The sequence below is a fragment of the Podarcis erhardii genome, assembly GCF_964252035.2.
Source record: "Podarcis erhardii genome assembly, chromosome: 15".
Classification (NCBI taxonomy): Eukaryota; Metazoa; Chordata; class Lepidosauria; order Squamata; family Lacertidae; genus Podarcis; species Podarcis erhardii.
Genome location: NC_138505.1, coordinates 8052914 through 8073563, shown reverse-complemented (window position 1 = coordinate 8073563; position 20650 = coordinate 8052914). Strand labels below are relative to the sequence as shown.

At 48.4% G+C, this 20650-nt stretch overlaps 1 protein-coding gene and 1 long non-coding RNA gene across 3 annotated transcripts in view; one reads left to right on the top strand and one right to left on the bottom strand.

Moving 5' to 3' along the window:
* LOC309330184 overlaps positions 1–20650 on the bottom strand; it is a 182011-nt gene that overhangs the window by 6741 nt on the left and 154620 nt on the right. The gene's annotated exons all lie outside the window — the stretch shown is intronic.
* Positions 1596–20650, top strand: part of INTS3 (integrator complex subunit 3) — a 93105-nt gene continuing 74050 nt past the window's right edge. The window contains exons 1-3 of one of the 2 annotated variants that reach the window (XM_081840893.1): positions 1596–2373; positions 17841–17924; positions 19706–19789. In XM_081840893.1, the coding sequence (XP_081697019.1) occupies positions 2278–2373; positions 17841–17924; positions 19706–19789 (264 nt within the window). In that variant the 5' untranslated portion in view covers positions 1596–2277. The remainder of the gene's footprint in view (positions 2374–17840; positions 17925–19705; positions 19790–20650) is intronic. The other variant, XM_081840892.1, reaches the window with a different exon arrangement.

The window sequence follows — 20650 nt, the reverse complement described above, 5'->3', positions numbered from 1 at the left end:
TTGGCCTTAGCAGTCTTCAGGGCAATTATTCTAAAGTTTCAAAGCGAAAACCAGCTCAAATTACGATTGAGTAGCACATAAATAAACTCCCACTTATTTATTTATTTCAATGTATGTACCCCGCCTTTTCTTTCTTTGGCATGTGAATGGTCATCGCTGCCTTGTTGCATGAGAACAGAATAAGGCAATAGCTAACATCTTATAAAATGTTATGATTTGTTTATTTGGTCAATGTGACCTACAATTAATATAATAAAGGGAAAAATTTGTGGAAGGGAAGTTAGATCGACCTTAAAAAAAAAAGAAATTAATGATTATAAGAGAATTGGATAAGGTGAATATAGATAAACAAAAAGAATTAAATTTTTAAAAGCAATAAGAATATGTTTAAGAGGTTAGGTAAGAACTTGCTGAATTAATTATTGGAACTGGGATGTAAGAGGAGGGGGTGGGGGGAAGTCAATGAAAGTGGGTAAAGAAAATTAGGGTATGAAATTGTATCTGTGTGTTTTTGTTTTTGTGTGTGTGTCTGTTGCTATAAAATGTAAAAACCCAATAAAAATTATTAAAAAAAAATAGCTAACATCAGCTGAAGTCAATGGGCACGACTAACTTTGGTCTATTGGTTTCCACGGGTTTGCTCCGCTATGTACATTTAAAGCGCAGCCCCCCCCCCCAGTCTGGGGAATTGTAGTTTGCCCACAACAAAGCTACAATTCCCAGCACCCTCAACGAAACCATGGTACCTGGGACTCTTTCAGAGGAAGCCATGCTTGTTTAAAGCATCATTGTGGTGCTTTAATGGCACCCCCCCTATCCTTTTAAAATGGCATTATTTCCTCCAGGTCATCCTGGGAATTATAGTTTTTTAAGGATGCTGGGAATTGTAGCTCTGTGGGTGGTAAACTACAGTTCTTTTTTGGAAAGGGTGTTTTAAAGCGAAAGGTGTGGGCCTGTATAATTCCTTTATCTTCAGTGGGCCTACTCTGAGTAAGAGGCAGGACATCATAAAAAAGAAAAACCAATTCCTTGTCTTCCTTCCTGCCCTTGTGGAAAGGCGGGGGCCAGAAGTGCACCCGGTTGCTGCTGCCCAATAGCAGCCAGGCTACCATTGCCCGGCCCTTCTCCCACCCAATGGACAGAGCGCTTACTTCTGCTCCTCCCCACCCGCAAACAAGAGCCTTTGAACCAGGAGGCCTCGCAAGAAGCCAACCCGGAAGCGACAAGCAGCCGTGTCACTTTACCCTTTTTTACTAAGTCTTTCCTCCGCTGAGAGGTTGGGGCCGGACTCCAAGCCTTCCCTCCTCCTCCTCCTCCCCGCCCGAACTCCCAATCATTGGCCCGCTGGGACGGCTCCTGCCACTCACCGGCCTCCCTGGCCCCTGATAGGCCGAGAGCGAAGACGAGGCAGGAGGAGAGGCGGGCCCTTCCGGTTGTGCTTGGAGGGCTGCGCTTCTTCCTCCGCCCGTTCCCTTCACACACTCGCTCATCCCAAAGCACCGACTTCCGGTCTTGTGCGGCTGGGTGGTGGGGGGCGAGGAGGCGCGCACGCTCCCCCCTCCCTACCCCCCACCGTAGCAGAGACTCCCCCCCACCCCTATCTCTATATATATCCCCCCCTCGCCTTTTTATTTTTTAAAATTTGTCCCTGAAAGAGAGACACGCCTATAAAAAGAGTGTCACCCCTCGCCTCCACCCTTAGCTGCCCCAAGCCCCGCCCCCTGGGACTCAAGCCCCGCCCCCAGAAGACCCCCTCCCACTCCTTATGCCCCGCCCCTCAGAGCTAGGAGAGGGCCCCCCCCAACTCACCTCCCCACTTAACCCCCACTCAAGTCTGACCACTTTTCCCCCTTTAGAGTTTCATTGGTCAAGCAAAAGTACCCCCTCCAAATTTGGAGCTGCAGGGATCCCCCACTCCCCACAATAGGTTTTTTTTTTTGGGGGGGAGACTTAAAAGTCCCCCCCGCTCCTCACCCCCTACAAAGTGCTCCCCTTAAATAGTGGGGCACCTATCACAGGTGGTGTGTTGTGGTGGTGACTTTAAATAGAGAGTCAGTTCCACCTGCCCCATAGCTAATCCCCCTGCCCCTTAGCCCCCCTCCCCACATCTGTTTCTCTCCCCCTGCCTCCAAATAGGGCACTGAGGAAAGTCCAGGGGGGGTGAGTGTGGGGCTTCCCCATTGATCTCACCCCCCGCCCCACTTTGGTAAGGGAGAGAGAGAGAGAGAGAGAGTGTGGGAGCAAGGGGGTGTCTTCCCCACCCCACCCCCACCTGCTATGGAGAAGGGGAAAGGGGGTGCAGCAACCACAGGAGGAGGTGGAGGGAAATTGCTGATCTACACCAGCTTGGATGCCAAGGATGAGTTAGAGGAGGTAGGTGCCCGGGGGGGTGAAGGTGAAGGGAGGGTGTGGGTGACTGTGTGGGACAGTGCTTCTCCTTAGAAGGCATACAAATAATAATTTTTAAAATAAAAAGTGGGCCTGCTATGCCTCTGGAGTAACAAGAGGCGTTTGGCTTCCTAGGCCCAGCACCAGGCAAGTGACATAGAAAGTTGCATTTGTCTTCCTAATTGTGCTTTTTTTAAGCCTCGACCAGTTCATGGCTACTAGCCACGATGGCTATGCAACAGTCTCCATAGTCGGAGGCAGTTACGTTTCTGAATATCCCATGCTGGACATCATGGCAGGCGTGAGCACTCTTGTATTTGTGTCCCTATTGTGGGTTTCCCAGCAGCGTCAGGGTGGCCGCTCTGATAACAGGATGCTGTATCTATGAGAAGAGCCTCCTGGATCAGGCCAGTGACCCACCTAGTCCAGTATTGGCCGTTGGCCTGACCCAGCAAGCTCTTCCCATGTGGCCTGACGGCATCTGGCTGGCGGAACGCAGAATGTGCTCTTCGGTAACCATAAGTTATGGAGCTCTTGTGGGTTATTTCCTGGGTTTGGGGACTGTGGCTATAATTGACATTGACAAAGTGCTGAGAGGTCTGCAGGCTGCTTTCTGAGTCTGCCGGTTCCTCAGTGCAATAGGGGGGATATAGTTCCCATTTCAGAGTTGGGAAGAGTGAGGCTGCAGCAGCTTCTCTGAGGGCTGCCTAGCAGCGGTGGCAGATTTCCGATGGGACTGATGGGGCAGAAGTGAGAAAGACCAGGAGTCGAGACAATGATGGCCAGAGCTGCCCCCTTACTGGTGATATATGTCAGACCACAGGCAGGTGGGGAATGACTGCGGTCAGTGCCCCATTTGCCCTGATAGGCCAGCTTCCACTCTTAGCTGGTGAGCTGAGGTTGCTGTGCCCAGAGCGGCTTACAAAGATGGCCTGATGGCTTTTTTTATGGCTTGGTAACTTGCAGGGACTTTTTTGGAAAGTTGATGTGGCCCACGCCTTTGCGTGGCTGCAATACTTTTTCCACTGGGCTTCGTAGCCTCTGCACTGCCTGAGGATTGCTCCCGGTGCCAGGAATGGGTCATAGAATTGAAGAATCGCAGAGCTGGGTCCTTGACGGTAGCTCAGTGGAGATGTCAACCCAGTGTGCGTCAGCTGTGGGAAAGGCAAATTCCATGTTAGGGATTGTTAGGAAAGAGGTTGAGAAGAAAGTTGCCGCTACACAGATGCCGTCGTTCCAAGTCTATGGTGTGACTGCTCTTGGAATATTGTGTGCAGTTTGGGACAAGTCAGAAAGGATATTATGGAGTTGCAAAGGGTTCAGAGAAGGACGGCCAAAATGATCAATGTTGCGGTGTTTGGGCCTTTTTTTAGTTTAGACAAAAGGTGAGTAAGAGGTGCTAGAAGTTTATAACAGTTTGCATGGTTTGGAGAAAATGCATAGAGAAAAAGTTCTGGCCTTCTCCCATAACAATTCTAGAACTTGTGAACACTCAGTGGAGCTGAATGTGGGAAGATTGAGGACAGATAAAAGGAAGGACATCTTCACAAAGTACCATAGTTCAGTGATGGCCACCACTTGGATGGTTTTAAGACAGAATTGGACAAATTCATGGAGGCTAAGGTTAAACCACAGAGCCTAGGACTTGCCGATCAGAAGGTCAGCGGTTCGAATCCCAGCAACGGGGTGAGCTCCCATTGCTCGGTCCCAGCTCCTGCCAACCTAGCAGTTCAAAAGCACGAAGTGCAAGTAGATAAATAGGTACCGTTCTGGTGGGAAGGTAAACAGCATTTCCGTGCACTGCCTTGGTTCGCCAGAAGTGGCTTAGACATGCTGGCCACATGACCCGGAAGCTGTACGCCGGCCCCCACGGCCAGTAAAGCGAGATGAGTGCTGCAACCCCGGAGTCGGCCACGCCTGGACCTAATGGTCAGGGGTCCCTTTACCTTTAAGCTGCCTGTGGTTACTAGCCACGATGGCTATTTTCTGTGTTCAGAATGATCAAGTGGTTGCAGGAACTCCTCTACAAAAGATTAAATCTTGTTTTTTATGTTTGGGGGAGCGGGGAAAGGCAAGTAGCAGAGGCCGTGATAGAGGTGTATAAGATTCTGCCTCATGTGGCGGGAGATTCTCCCTCATAACAGTAGCACCCAGGGTCATCCGATGAAACTGAGTGCTAGAAGATTCAGGACCGACAGAATAAATTACAACTATACACAATGCATGTTCAGACTGTGGAATTTCCTCCCAAAAGATGTAGCGATGGCCATCAATTTGGATGGCTTTAGAAGGGCGTTAAACAAATGCATTGAGGATAAGGCTTTCTGTGGCTTCTGGCCACGGCGACTCTGTTCTCCCTCCACTGTCAGAGACAATGTGCCTCTGTTGCTTGCAGGTCCTGTTTTCGGGTCCTGTTTTCAGGCTTCCCACAGACATCTGGTTGGCCACTGTAAGAACAGGATGCTGACCTCACTGGGCCTTTGTTCTGATCCAGCTGGGTTCTTCTCCTGTTCATCCCTGCCCTCGCCAATGTCTGGGATAGTGGCCTGGTTTGCTCATAACATTTAACCATGGTTTCAGTAAGCCTTAGTTAATGAATCTTGGTTTTGCGTAATTTGCTAGCTCAGCACTTTAGCCATGGTTTGTTTATAGGCATAGAATTGTAGAGTTGGGACCCCTAGGGTCATCTAGTCCAACCCTCTGTAATGCAGGACAGCTAAAGCATCCACGACACATGGCCACCCAACCTCTGCTTAAAAACCTCTAAGGAAGGAGAGTCCCTCACCTTCTAATGTGTCCGTTCCACTTTCGAACAGCTCTTACCATCAGAAAGTGCTTCCTGATGTACAGCTGGAATCTCCTTTCTCGTAACTTAAACCCATTGGTTCTGATCCTACCCTCTGGAGCAGGAGAAAACATGTTTGCCCCATCTCCCATGTGGCAGCCCTTTAGAGATCTGAAGATGGCTATCAAAGCTCCTCTCAGTCTCTCCCAGGCTAAGCATACCCAACTCCCTGTTTCTAATAAGGCTTAATTTCCACACCCTTGACCATCTTAGTTGCCCTCCTTGGTCCACACACATCCCAACTTGTCAATATCCTTCTTAAATTGTGGTGCTCAGAACTGGGCGCAGGACTTCAGGTGTGGCCTGACCAAGGCAGAACAGAGCAGTAATATGACTACCTTTGATTGGGATGCTATACTTCTGTTGATGTAGTCTAGAATAGCATTAGCCTTTTTTTTGCTGCTGCATCACACTGATGACTCATGTCCAGCTTGTGGTCTACTAAAACCCCAGATCCTTTTCACGTGTACTACTGGCAAGCCAGGTGTCCTCCATCTTAGATTTGTGCAGCTGGTTTTTCCTGCCTAAGTGCAGAACCTGACATTTGTCCCTCTTGAATTAATTGTGTTAGTTTTGGCCCAGTTCTGCAAGGTCATATTGAATCCTAAAGGTATATGTGTATATACGTGTGTATGCACATGTACACACACACACACACACACACACAAATGCACACATTTCATCCAAGTCATTTATAAAACCATCAAACAACAACGAGCCCAGAACACAACCCTGTGGCACCCAGGGTTCTGTTTGGGTTCTGTCAGTCAACCAGCTACAAATCCATCTTGCCCAGTCCACATTTTACCAGCTTTCCCACAAGAATATCATGGGGAGTTTACTGCCTTTAACTATGGTTTAGCCCCGTGTGTGATCATAGGCAGTGCATGACTTCTATGCAACTTGTCTGTGCATCTGTCAAGTGTACAGAATTAGTGCCCCTCAGACCAATTCAGCCACCTGCACATGCTCAGAATCCTTTCCGCGTTGCCATTTTTCCTGGGCCCAGATCCAGCGTTGGGCCACCTTACCCCCCCCTCCCCCAGGTGCAGTGTCCGTAAGGGGTGCAGCATGTGTCTCGGTTAACAATTTACCTCCTTGGGAACATTTCCTGGGAAAGCATTTCTCAGACTTCCTTCCCAGTAAAGGCATCTCTGCTAGGAAATGCAATCAGAGGTGTCTTGGCCGCTGCTGGACACCCTCAGCACCTCTTATGTACGAATCAATTATCACCTGAAAGTTCAGCGGTGAGGAAAAGCATGCAAAAAGTCACAGGGCAGCAGAGTCTTGGATTTGTGCTGTCTTTGGTAGCGGTACTTGTGTGGCCAGTTTTATTCTTCCTGACAATGCCGTCACAAGCCAGATCTGTTATGCTTCTCTAGTGTACCGATGCAGGGGCCCTCCTCTCAATGTGCCATTGAATATTCCTCGCTGAGCCAGGCAGCAGGAGTGCAGAGAGGGGGAGGCAGGCCCAGAGACACCCGTGCTAGGCCAGCAGTGATGTGACCTGCCAAGCCAAATGCAGAACAGCAGCCATTGGCTGTGTTCCGTTTTGCCAGGTGATGGACAGCCCCCCTTTTGCACCGGCAGGCAGGAAAACCAGGAGGTGCCTTGAGCCCCCGGTAGACTGCAGTTGATCTTGGCGGTGTCACAAGAAATTTAAGAAATCAGCCAGGTGCGATTTGCGACAGGCGCAGGTCCAATTGCAACCACATGGAGATCTTTGGGTGACTGACATCTCCATCTGGCTGCCCCCTCCAGCTTTCTTAAGCTGGTGAGGAGAAGAGCTTGTCTGTTGCATTGATCTCCCACCCATGGTTCACCCCCCGCCTCAGTTAATCCCTACAACAACCCTGCGAGGTAGGTAAAAAGGAGGCTGGGACTGACTTCAAGGTCACCCAGTGAGCGTCATGGCTGAACGGGGATTTGAACCCTGGCCTCCCAGGTCCTATTCCGGCACTCTAACCATTACACCACACACCTAGAGTCCTTATGTTATGGGGCAGCTGTATAAATGAAGTACCGTATTTTTCCGTGTATAAGACGCCCCCATGTATAAGACGTCCCCTATTTGGGGGGACACCAAATTAAGAAAACACCTCTCAGCACTACCCAAGTATAAGACCAATTTTATACCTAATTTTTTTTTTTGGGAGGAAATCTAGTCTTATACACAGAAAAATACAGTAGGTAAATAAATATGGGGAAAGCAATATGCCACATAGGGAAGGATCTGAAATACTTTCCTTGAAGCATGAATTTGTTTTATGAATTTGTTTGAATTTGTTTTATTTGGTGTTTCAATGTGTTGTGAAACCGCTATGAGATTCCCCCCCCCCCTTTAAAATAGAAAGCGCTACAGTGGTACCTCAGGTTAAGTACTTAATTCGTTCCGGAGGTCTGTACTTAACCTGAAACTGTTCTTAACCTGAAGCACCACTTTAGCTAATGGGACCTCCAGTTGCCACCGCGCCGCCGGAACACAATTTCTGTTCTCATCCTGAAGCAAAGTTCTTAACCTGAGGTAATATTTCTGGGTTAGCGGAGTCTGTAACCTGAAGTGTATGTAACCTGAAGCGTATGTAACCCAAGGTACCACTGTATATAAATGGAGTTAATAATAAGAATTAGAATAAACTCCTCTGGAAGAAAAATGGTGCCTAGGCATTCCCAGGTTGAAGGTGCCATTCGGTACTTAGCTGATGAGTTTCTAACACTGGGCACAAGTTATTGGAGGAGGAACGTGGAAAGCTGCCTTATTACAGATTCAGACCACCGGTCCATTTAGCTCAGAACGGCCTATGCAGACTGGCAGCTGCCCTCCAGGGGTTTTACAACAGGGTCTGTCTGTCGGCCCTCCTGGAAGATGCTGGGGATTGAAGCTGGAACCTTCTGCATTCAAAGCAGATGTTCTGATGCTGAGCTGCGGCGCTTCCCTACAATATATTTAGGGAAATAGGAAACAGGATACAGTGGTGCCTCGCAAGACGAAATTAATCCTTTCCGTGAGGCTCTTCGTATAGCGGTTTTTTCGTCTTGCGAAGCAAGCCCATTGACACCTTAGCGGATTAGCGCTATTAGCGGTTTAGCGGCTTTTAGCGGCTTTTAGCGGCTTATCAGCTCAGCGGATCAGCTGATAAGCGGCCTAGCGGCTTAGAAAAAGGGGGGGGGAGGGAAAAAACCCTGCAAGAACTCGCAAGACATTTTCGTCTTGCGAAGCACGCCCATAGGGAAATTCGTTTTGCGAAGCGCCTCCAAAACGGAAAACCCTTTCGTCTAGCGGGTTTTCTGTCTTGCGAGGCGTTCGTCTTGCGGGGCACCACTGTAATAATAATAATAGTAATAATAATAGTAATAGTAATAATAATAATAGTAATAATAATAATAGTAATAGTAATAATAGTAATAATAATAGTAATAGTAATAATAATAATAATAATAATAAATATTATTTATACCCTGCCCATCTGGCTGGGTTTCCCCAGCCATTTTAAAAGAGGATTAGATAAATTCATGGGAGATAAGGCTGTCAGTGGCTACTAGCCAGGATCGCTATGCTTTGCCTCCACAGCTAGAGGCTTGCGCTTAGGCCTCTCTGCTTAGCCACTGTCAGAACAGGATGTTGGACTAGATGGGCCTTTGGCCTGATCCTGCAGGGCTCTCACTGCAGTATTGCTGTATAAGAAAGGGGTTTTTTTTAAAAAAATGTATTGTACAACCTTTTGGAGAGGGAGGATTGTTTGTCTCGTGGTCCTGAATTATTTTTTGTTACTTTTTTTAAAAAAACAAAAACAAACCCAGGGTACAGTACAACACATTTCGTTCCTAAAATAGTAACAAGATTGACAAACATGGAAAATGATGCAATTCAAGCCACTTAATTTGCCAGAACCTCTGCTGTTGCTTTTCCGCAAGGGCTAGGGGTCCGTTTGCTCATGAATGTCCCGGACTTAACTGCAAGGCTGGCTTGTGTGTACAGCGACCTTGCGAAGTAGGTTAGGGCCATGTCAACACCGTGACTTTCTTCCGTGTAGAATACCAGGCCTCAGCAGTGATTGGTTGTACCTGTGATATCTTGATTTGGGGGGTGGGTATATGATTTAGGGTGGGTGGGCTCGGGCTGGTGGGCTCACCAAGTGTGTGTTACTAACCACTGTGCCAACTGAATGTCACAAGCGGTGACGTTAAGTGGAGGCCGGCTTGCCAGAACAAATGTTTTGAGTCTGGGACTCAGAGATTAGCTCAGGGGAGGCCCAAGTGTAGTGGTTCTGTATTCCCACCCACTTCTGTCTGACTTCAGTGTGCTGAATCGAACGGCCTTGGACATCTGCCCTGTCCAACCCACAGCATATTGGGGCACTGTTATATGGTGGTTCTGCTCCTTCCTCCTGGGCTGTGTCCAAAAAGTGGTGTCGGGGATGAGTATTCAGACCCCTTGTGGGTTGCCTCAGGGCTCCATCCTCTCCCCCATGCATTTAAACATCTATATCAGGCTTCCTCAACCTCGGCCCTCCAGATGTTTTTGGCCTACAACCCTCATGATCCCTAGCTAGCAGGACCAGTGGTCAGGGATGATGGGAATTGTAGTCTCAAAACATCTGGAGGGCTGAGGTTGAGGAAGCCTGATCTATATGAAACCACTGGGAGCAATCACCAGGGGGTTTGGACTGGGTATCCATCAAGATTTGGATGGTACCCAGCTTTGTTTCTCATATAAATCAGAACCAGTGAAAGCGGTGAAGGTCCTGTGTGGTACGCAGGTTGAGACTCCACCTGCCTGTGGACTGGTTTGCCAGAGTGGTGCATGCTCTCGTTATCTCCCGCTAGGACTACTGCAATGCGCTCTACGTGGGGCTACCTTTGAAGGTGACTCGGAAACTACAACTAATCCAGGATGCAAAATTCAAAGTGTTGGTGCTCCCCTTTAAAGCCCCAAGAGGCCCTGTATACCTGAAGGAGCGTCTCCACCCCCATTGTTCAGCCTGGACACTGAGGTCCAGCTCCGAGGGCCTTCTGGCTGTTCCCTCACTGCGAGAAGCAAAGTTACAGGGAACAAGGCAGAGGGCCTTCTCGGTAGTCACACCCGCCCTGTGGAATGTCCTCCCAGCAGATGTCAAAGAGTTATATAATTTTTTCTACATAATCTGAAGGCAGCCCTGTTTTGGGAAGCTTTCAATGTTTGATGTTGTTGTTGTTTCTTTCTCCTTTTCCCCGCACATATTTTTGTTGGAAGCCATTTAGAGTGGCTGGGGCTACCCAGTCAGATGTGAGGGGTATAAGAAATTTGATGATGATTATGATGTCCTTCTGGTGGGCTTCCCAGAGATGTATGGTTAGTGGAAACTGAATGCTGGACTAGATGGGCCTCTGGTCAGATCCAGGAAGGTGGTTCTTGTGTGCAGAATCCAGCTGTCCTGGCTGCCACCCCAGGCTAGAGACCTGTGATAAAGGAATGGGTTGGAGGAGGAGGCCCAGAGGCTTATCTTTCCACATCAGCTCACATTCTCTCACCCTCAAACTATGGCCAGGTCTAGCACATGGAAAACTGCCTTATGTTGAATCAGACTGTTGGTCCATCTAGCTCAGTACTTCCTGCACTGGTTGGCAGTGGCTCTCCAGTTTTTCTCCCAGCCGGGTTTGGAACTGCTGTCGGCTGGTCCTGGGAGGCTCTGCGTGCAAACCATTTGCTCTACCCACCCAGCTGCAGCTTTTCCTCAGTTATCCACTCCTGCCTATCGCTTCCTTTGGGTGACAAGACTCAAGGAAGCTCTGGTCTCTTCTTGACCTTCCTGGACCCGGTGCGTTAATAACTTGGCGCGAATGAAAAACAGATGCGTCTGAAACAGCCGTGGCCCAAAGGCTCCTTGAAAATCTGCCGTGTGGTGTGGAGTGATCAAAATGTGGTCTTCAAAGGGAGGTGGGGTATTTTATCTCTCTCGCTCTCTTTCTCTCCCCCTGGAATTCTCCTGGCTCTGACTCAAGGGGCATAAATGCCACCTCCAGAATCTCAGCGCAGCTTTCCAAAGCGGATGTCAGCTTGGCCTTGGGCTGGCTTGTGGAGATAGACGGAAACGTCAAGGCTCTTGGAACTTCAGAGGGATGGAACCTTGAAACGTCACCAAGGAAACATTCCCCTTTGCACAGCTGAGGGATGGAGGCATGGAGACCACCAAAGGCTTGCCATGAGTGTGTGCTGACTGGAGAAAGCGTAAGGATCAGGGAAGCTCCAGCCCTCCAGGAGCTGTGGGGCTGCAGCCCCCAGTGGCCAGCATCAGGAGGAGTCATAGGCCACATTCACCCCATGCAGATAGGTAAAGGTAAAGGGACCCCTCACCATTAGGTCCAGTCGTGGCCGACTGTGGGGTTGCGGCGCTCATCTCGCTTTATTGGCCGAGGGAGCCGGCGTACAGCTTCCGGGTCATGTGGCCAGCATGACTAAGCCACTTCTGGCAAACCTTCCTACTGGAGTGGTACCTATTTATCTACTTGTAGATTGTGCTTTCGAACTGCTAGGTTGGCAGGAGCAGGGACCGAGCAATGGGAGCTCACCTCGTCTCGGGGATTCAAACCGCCGACCTTCTGATCGGCAAGTTCTAGGCTCTGTAGTTTAACCCACAGCACCACCTGCGTCCCTCCATGCAGATAAAGCACCACTTTATAAACCGTCACAGGTTCCCCCAAGGAATTCTGGGAGCTGTAGTTTGTCAAGGCCGCCAAGAGTTGTTACGAGACCCTTATTCCCCCTCCAGAACTACAGTTCTCAGAGTGGTTTAACAGTCAATCCCTCTTCATGGGGAACTATGGGAACTGTAGCTCTGGGAGAGGAACAGGGGTCTCCTTTCAGCACCCTTAACAAACCGCACCTTCCATAATTCTTTGGGCGAAACCATGGCTGTTTAAAATGGTATCATGGCGCTTAAAATGTGACCATTGTTCTGCTCAGTGTGGATAGGTTCATTGAAATGAATGGACATGACTTCATTGAAATTAATAGACCTAAGTTAGTCATGTCCATTCAATTTCAATGGGTCGACTGAGCGGAACCTAGGCTGCATTCAGACCATCCATTTAAAGTGCTGGGATGATACCACTTTCAACAGTTGTGCCTTCCCTTAAGGAATTCTGGGAGCTTTGGTTAAGTGTGCTGAGAGTTGTTACAAGACCCTTATCCCCCCCCCCCCGACCTACAATTCACAATGGCTTAAAAATCAACCCCACTTCCCAGGGAACTCTCTGCAGAAGTGTCCGGCTCGCCACTGTGGGAATAGGATGCCAGACTAGATCAAAGTTTTCTGCAACAGTGGCTGTGCTTTTCCTCCCCTGTCGGAGGCAGTATACCTTTCAGTACCAATCAAAGGTGAGGATAACTTTGGTATTGCTTTCCATCGCAGCACCTGGTTGGCCCCTGTGATAACAGGATGCTGGGCTAGATGGGCCTTTTGCTGACTCCCAGCTGCAGGGTTCTCCTTGCAATTCTACATTCGAAACAATGCGTGTGTCACATGATAGAAGCTTATAAAATTATACACCGCATGGAGAAAGTTGATAGGGAAAAGTTCGTCTCTCTCATAGCACTAGCAGCTGAGCGTCGGCAGATTACAGAAAGTCCTTCTACACACAGTCCATAACTAAACTGTGGGATTCACTGCCACTGCTAACTTGTGAGGCTTTAAGGGAAGGTTAGACAAATCCACAGCAGGCTGGCTAGGTTCTTCTTCCAGAGGCGTGGCATCAGGTTTCGTGTTTCTTAGTTCCTCCTGGTCCTTTTTGCAAATAACATTCCCTCGTCGCGCACCACTATTGCAGCGAGATAGGACATAGAAGTGACTTAAAAGCTTGCGAACACCATCACTCACGCAGAGGGGGGTGTCACCCCGTGGTCTGCCCCTGACCCCTTTCCTTGCATGCTCTGACCACGACATGCAGGGCACACACTCTGCAATATTAATGGGCCTGTGTGTGTGTGTGTGCAGGCTGGCCAGCTGGGGTGGGAAGCGAAGACTTACTCGCTGCTCCTTTTCAACAAAGCCGGCAGCATTACTGTCCCTGGTGAGAATTTTCCGCACCCCCTTTGAAAGGATGAAAGCCGCCTCTGTATGTTAGGAAGTGTGACTCGGAGGAGGGGCCACATTGAAATTACGGCGGCCCCTGGGGTCTCCTGAGGAGGAGATGGCAGGGACTTTGGGTGTCCTCTCTCGTTTCAGTTGCCACAACTTAGGGACATCAAAGAGCGCTTTGATGAGGCCCTTCCAGCAGCAGGAAAAAGATCTATGGGGAAAGACCTTGGATTTGCTACCCCCCCCCATTCCCAACACAGACACGCGGGTGACAAATGACATATGTCTCTAGCTCTTGGCATGCACATGGTGTTTTCCCTGTCAAACCCACTCCCCCCCAATAGAGAAACTGGCTTGATTCTCAATGGCTGAGATCACAAGGGCTGGGAAACTAGAGTCGCTTCCTCTTCATCCCACGGAGCAAAAACAAGCAAATGCATTTCTAGGCTGCATCAACAGAAGAAGTAGAGTCTCCAGAGCAAGGAAAATAATAGTACTAGTCTCTTCTGCCTTGGTCAGTTCCCACCTCGAATATTGTGTCCATTTCTGGGCAGCATTTTATGGGAATTCGCTTTAACGGGCAAACTAACAGACTGTAGTTGATGAAGCCCTGTAGAGATTCTGCGCGCTCTCTGCCCAGCTGAGTCCAGAGTGTTCGTTCCTGGTGTTGGGTAGCCAGGGCAATTCTGCTGGTTTACTGCCTGTCTGAGCTGACAGCTGGTGTTGAGGACTCCCAGACTGCTGGTGTTGGGGGGCTTCCAAGATCCATGCCAAAGCAGTTAGCTCCTGGGTGGCTCAGGACTTCACGGCAGCCGTGACAACCATGGGGCTATCCCAACACATCATCAGCCCAACGCATGTGACTCTGGAGCTTGTTTTCTTGGCTGGGCGGGAAGTGGGGGGATACAGTGGTACCTCTGGATGTGAACGGGATCCGTTCCGGAGCCCTGTTCGCATCCTGAAAGGAATGTAAGACGCGATTGCGCATCTGCGTGTGCGCGAATCGCGTTTCGCGACTTCCGCGCATGCGCATGACATTTTGAGCGTTTGCTCAAACCCGGAAGTAACATGTTCCGTTACTTCCCGATAACGCTCAACCTGAAGCGTATTCATCCCAAGGTATGACTGTATTTGCATCAGTCCCTTGTCATGGTCAGATCACTTCCTGTTGAGATTCTGGCTCTGAACACCTTTCTCCCTTTGCAGAGGTGGGGAACCTATGGGGATGGTCCACCCTCGGAGGCTGATGGAGCCATTGGGTTTCCAGATGGCCCTGGGTGATTTCTCGGCTGATACAACTGATGCTGCTTTAAAAACCCTGGCTGACTTGTAGAACATCTAGATGGTTCATGCTGTTGACATGATCCCGCCTGAGTACCCTCTCCTTCTTTGTGGAGCCCACTTGGCTCCCTGGTATACTTCAGAGCTCAGAGTGAGGAAACAAGCCGGGAGGCGGCTTGAACGCGATTGGAGAAAAACTCTGGTTGAATATAATTGAACACTGGCGAGGGCTCACCATCGAGCCTACCTAGTGGCAGCCAAGGCAGCATATAAGGTGTACTGTGCTCGGTCCAGTATACCTGAAGGAGCGTCTCCACCTCCATCGTTCTGCCCGGACACTGAGGTCCAGCACTGAGGGCCTTCTGGTGGTTCCCTCATTGTGAGAAGCCAAGTTACAGGGAACCAGGCAGAGGGCCTTCTCGGTAGTGGCACCTGCCCTGTGGAACGCCCTCCCACTAGATGTCAAAGAGAAAAATAACTACCAAACTTTTAGAAGACATCTGAAGGCAGCCCTGTTTAGGGAAGCTTTTAATGTTTGATGCATTACTGTATTTTAATCTTTTGTTGGAAGTCGCCCAGAGTGGCTGGGGAAGCCCAGCCAGATGGGCAGGGTATAAATAAATTATTATTGTTGTTGTTGTTGTTGCTTCCATTGTATCCTCATTGTTCCGTCTGGCAGAGCTTTTCTGGGTGTTGCGGGGCCTTTAACAGTCAGGCCCGAAGGCTTTGACTTGTTTGTGAGGGTAAAATTGCTTGCATCCATCGAGACCTTGACTCTGCTGTTTCAGCAGATGAATCTCAAGGGTGTCTCAAGCACTGTCTGGTCTTGTTGAGTGAGTTTTGATTGGCAAGGCTCAAGTTGTGGACAAGGTGCTTCAATCGGACCGCTTGCGCTCTGAACTCTCACCCCTTTTGGCTGATAAAAACTGGCAGGGAAGGGATAGCTGGCTGGGCCAGGGACATGACTAATTCCTCCTTGCCTGAGGTGGTGGTCCCCTCCCAGTTTGGAGGAGGCAACGAGAAGACCAGTCCTTAAGAAGTCCTCCCTGGATTCAGAAAATCTAAGTAATTACTGACCAGTTGCCAGTCTCCCCTTCTTGGGCAAGGTTCTTGAGCAAGTGATCCAGGCACTGTAGGATGAAACTGATCTCCTAGAGCCATTTCAGTTGGGGTTTTGGCCTGGTTTTGTCACAGAAGCTGCTTGGGTTTCTCTGTATGATGACCTCTGTCGGGAGAGAGACAGTGGGATTGTAGGTTAATTCTCCTTGACCTCTCAGCAGCTGCCAATACCATTCATTGACCGTGGTATATTTCTGGGGAGGCTGTCCAAGTTAGGAGTGTGTGGCAGTGCTTTACGGTGATTCCAGCCCTACTGGATGGTCGTTTCCAGAGGGTGATGCTTGGGGAGTGTTCTTCAGCCCTGTGGAGCTTTCAATGTGGGGTTCAGTTTTATCTCCTGTGCTGTTTAACATCCACATGGAACTGCTGAGCTTTGGAGTATGTTGTCATCAGCAATAAAGCTGATGACACACAGCTCTGCTTCTCCTTTATATCTGCAGGTGAGGCAGTGGAAGTGCTGGACCATTGACCATTGCCTTGCCTCGGTAATGGGCTGGATGAGAGCCAACAAACTGAAGCTCAATCCAGATAAAATTGAGGCACAGTTAGTGGGTGGTTCCCTAGACCGCATGGGTGGGAGCTTGCCTGCCTGGATCCTTTGCTGTTGCTTGAGACTCAGGTGGCCTCAGTGGCATTGAGTGCCCTCCATGAGCTTCAGTTGGTGGTCCAGCTTATCTGGAGAGGGATCGTTTAACTTCTGTTTTTTTTTGCTCTGGTAAGCTCTAGGCTAGATTACTGCATCTGAAGACAGTTTGGAAACTTCAACCAGTGCAGAATTCATCAGCCAGGTTGCTCACTGTGGCAAATGCCAATCCTGGTCCAACCGCACTAGATGACAGTTTCCAGACCCAAATCAAGTGCTGGCTCTGACATATGAAGCCTTAAATGGCTCAGGACAACAATAGCTCAAGGACCATGTCTCCCCATATGCAACAACCCCGACCTGTGATCATCACCTGAGGTCTTTGTCTAGCTCCTCCACGAGAGGACCGGATCGCGTTAAAACGAGAATGGTCCTTCTCTGGGTGGGCTCCCCATTTGTGGAATGCTCCCCCCATCCATATCTTTAGGCACCAGGCAGAGGTGTTTCTCTAGAACCGTTCCATGCGTTTGTGGGAGGGGAATTTGTGGTTTGCTTTTGTTTTATAATGTATTTTGTGCTCTTGTTTTGTATTTTTATGTTGCAAACTGCCCTGTGATCTTCAGATGAAGGGCAGTATGCAAGTTTAATTAATAATGATGATGATGATAACCATAACTCAAAGAAGGCTATGGACAGATTCTCTTATTTAACATATGTTTTAATAAGTATTTTTTTATTGAATATCTCTATCAATTGTTCCCATGGGGTGTGTCTAGGACTTCTTCTTTTCCCTTTAACTCTTCCCTTATACTTGAAAAAACATAAACATTAAAAAAACCTCCCTGTGTTCATCATTTGTAGCAGCCTAAAAGAACCAACTTTGGATGAAACTTCCCTGTCTGGTTGCTTGGAGACAAGTTTTGCTTGCCCCAGGTGAGCAGAAGTAGCTGTCTGTAAGAAACAAAAAGGAACCTTCTACCATATGTGGTGGACATGCCCCCAAATTGGGAAATTTTGGAGCATGATCCACGAAGAAATAAAATACTAAGAATATCATATAGTAAAAGGCCAGAGGCATTCCCTTTAGGAATTTTAAATGATGATATTCCAAAAGACAAAACTAAACTTTTCCTATATGCCACGTCTGCAGCAAGAATCCTGGTGGCTAAGTATTGGAAAGGGAATCAGTTACCCACTAGGGGAGAGTGTTTATGTAAGCTTTCAGAATACTTAGAATTAGCCAAATTGACAGACGTAATAAGACAAAAACCAAAAAGTGAAGTAAAAAAAAAGAATGGGAGTGCCTAAATGAATACCTTAAAAGTCAAGGTTCAAGAACAGAAATCTGGCTGAGTCTGGAATAACCTTGTGAAGGGAAAGGATAAGAAAGAGGGATTTATATCTAGATGTTAGGATAGAGATGATCAGGAAAACAGGGCTGCCCCTGCTGTTCTCTCTCCCCCCCCCCCCCTCACCTGGGATGACAAACCATTGGTCAACCCCTGGGCTTCTCCATTTACACTTTTCAACACCTTTCACCCATTTTTTCCTTTATTCATTTTTTCAGAGGCTCGAAAGATGCATGGGCACCGTAACATCGCTGACGGGCGGGGTCTCCGAGAGGGAAGCCAACGACGCCCTGAACGCTCACGTGAGTATCTCACTGCTGGAGTCACCTTGCAGAGGGTCCTCAAAAGCCCTGCCTCTTGCATCTAAGAGGGGCTGATGGCTGCATTTGCTAACCTCGATGGCTGTGCTCTGCCTCCGCTGTCAAAGGGAGCCTGCCTCTGATTACGAGTTGCCAGGAATCGCCAGTGGGCGGAACTGCTGCTGCTGCTGCTGTGCTCAGGTCTTGCAACTGGGGAGACGAACCTGTGACAACAGGATCATAGAATCATAGAGTTGGAAGAGACCACAAGGGCCATCGAGTCCAACCCCCTGCCAAGCAGGAAACACCATCAGAGCACTCTTGACATATGGTTGTCAAGCCTCTGCTTAAAGACCTCCAAAGAAGGAGACTCCACCACACTCCTCGGCAGCAAATTCCACTGTCGAACAGCTCTTACTGTCAGGAAGTTCTTCCTAATGTTTAGGTGGAATCTTCTTTCTTGTAGTTTGGATCCATTGCTCCGTGTCCGCTTCTCTGGAGCAGCAGAAAACAACCTTTCTCCCTCCTCTATGTGACATCCTTTTATATATTTGAACATGGCTATCCTATCACCCCTTAACCTCCTCTTCTCCAGGCTAAACATGCCCAGCTCCCTTAGCCGTTCCTCATAAGGCATCGTTTCCAGGCCTTTGACCATTTTGGTTGCCCTCCTCTGGACACGTTCCAGGATGTTGGACTAGATGGGCCATTGACCTGATGCAGCTTCAGGCCTCTTGTGTTCTTACCAGATCGGAGAAGTTCGTGGTGGAGGAGAAGGCTGTCCATGGCTTTCAGCCGCAATGGCTGAGTTCCTCTTCCTCTGAATACCAGCTGTTGGGAATCGCAAGCAGGCAGCGCTGCTGCTGCACTCAGCTCCTGCTTACGGGATTCCCATTGGGGAAGCTATTTACGGAGAAACTCTTTACGGAGCCTCCTTAAGGCTTTTTATTTAAAATAATGAAAATTCAGCCGGACTATTTTCAGGGTTGAATATTGTTCCTGCTGCTTTAACAGATGGATTTAACACGTTCTTAACTGTTTTAGCTTTCCGTTCTGTTTTTAATTTCTCCTCTTTTTTTTTGTACCGCCGCCACAATATTTCCAGTTTACAACTACTTTAAATAAAATAAATGAGTGGCACCTTAAAATACGAGAGTATATATAGAACTTGCCAGCATGACAAACAGATTAAGAAATAAAGATGATAAGAATTTGAAAGAAGACAGACATTATATATTTAGATTATATGGGAAAAAAATATTACAACAAGAAAATAAGCGTAACAGGCTGACGAAAAATACTCGGCGGTAGATGTTGCAAAGTGGGATAGTGTAAGGTAATGAAAACAACTTAGTGGAGTAAGAAAAGATAGCATTTGAAAAGATAGCAGATAGGAAACCAAGGAAAGAATGGGAGGGGAGTACAAGTTAAGGTTTATGAGAGTTAAATAAATTATTATTTAAATACATATGTCTTATATTTATGTTATTTCCGCCTTCTCTTTTTATCCTGTGTCTGATTGTAACACAGTAGGTGTTGATGATATGATCAAACAGAAAAGCAAATAAAAAATTATTTAAATAAATAAAAATAAACAATTTGCTTCCAGGCATCCTTAATTGAAGTCAGCTTGGAAGGACTCTGAAAGCATCTTGATTTTATTTTAAATTGTTGCTGCTTTGGGAGTCCTTGCTTGCTCTACGGATTCCTTCCTCCCTCTCCCCGCACCTTCCCTCTGAGGTTTGGCCTGCCGTTAGATAACCCTTCCGGTCTTGCCCCTCCAGGTGTGCAAAGGAGCCCCTCAGCACGAGGAGATATGCCTGGGCCTTTTCATGCTGATCCTCACGGAGCCTGCTCAAGCGCAGAAGGTAAGGGCCCTCGTTTTTCGCTCTGAAATGCCTTAGGGGGCTGTATCCTATGCCAGTCCTACTCAGAGCAGACCCATGGAACTCAACAGACCCGACTAACTTAGCTCCATTGGTTTCAATGGGCCTACTCAATGAGTAGATATTTTAGTTGGATGCAACCCTGTGCCCAGAAGGCTGGGAGAGGCGGGAGACAGGATTGGTACCTTTCCGCTTCTGATTCCCTTGTTTTGTTTCACTTCCTTCAAAAGTGATAGTCCAGCCCCACTGTTGCATTTGGGACCCCTGTTCCTCCTTCTGCTGCCCTGATGGCGCCACCGTGCCGCTGAAGTTAGGGTTTCTGCATATGTCTTTCTTCTTGGTCACCCTGGGAAGGGGCCTGGTTGGGGTTGGGTTGAGCCCCATAACCTCAAATTTCCTATCCCCTCCTTTTTTAAAAAAACAACAAAACCACCAATACTCTAAAAATGCTTGGACTAGGCTTTCTGCAACTTGGGTCTCCAGCTGTTTCCCCCAACTACAACTCCCATCATCCCTAGCTAGCAGGACCAAGTGGTCAGGGCTGATGGGAACTGTAGTCCAAAAAACGACAACCGGAGACGCAAGTTTCGGAAACACTGGTTTAGACGGTGGCTGGAAGCAGCGCTGGCAAGATGCCAGCCACCCACATCCACACCAAATACAGCGGTACCTCGGGTTACAGACGCTTCAGGTTACAGACTCCACTAATTCAGAAAAAGTACCTCGGGTTAAGAACTTTGCTTCAGGATGAGAACAGAAATCGTGCGCCAGTGGCATAGCGGCAGCGGAAAACCTCGTTAGCTAAAGTGGTACCTCGGGTTAAGAACTTAATTTGTTCTGGAG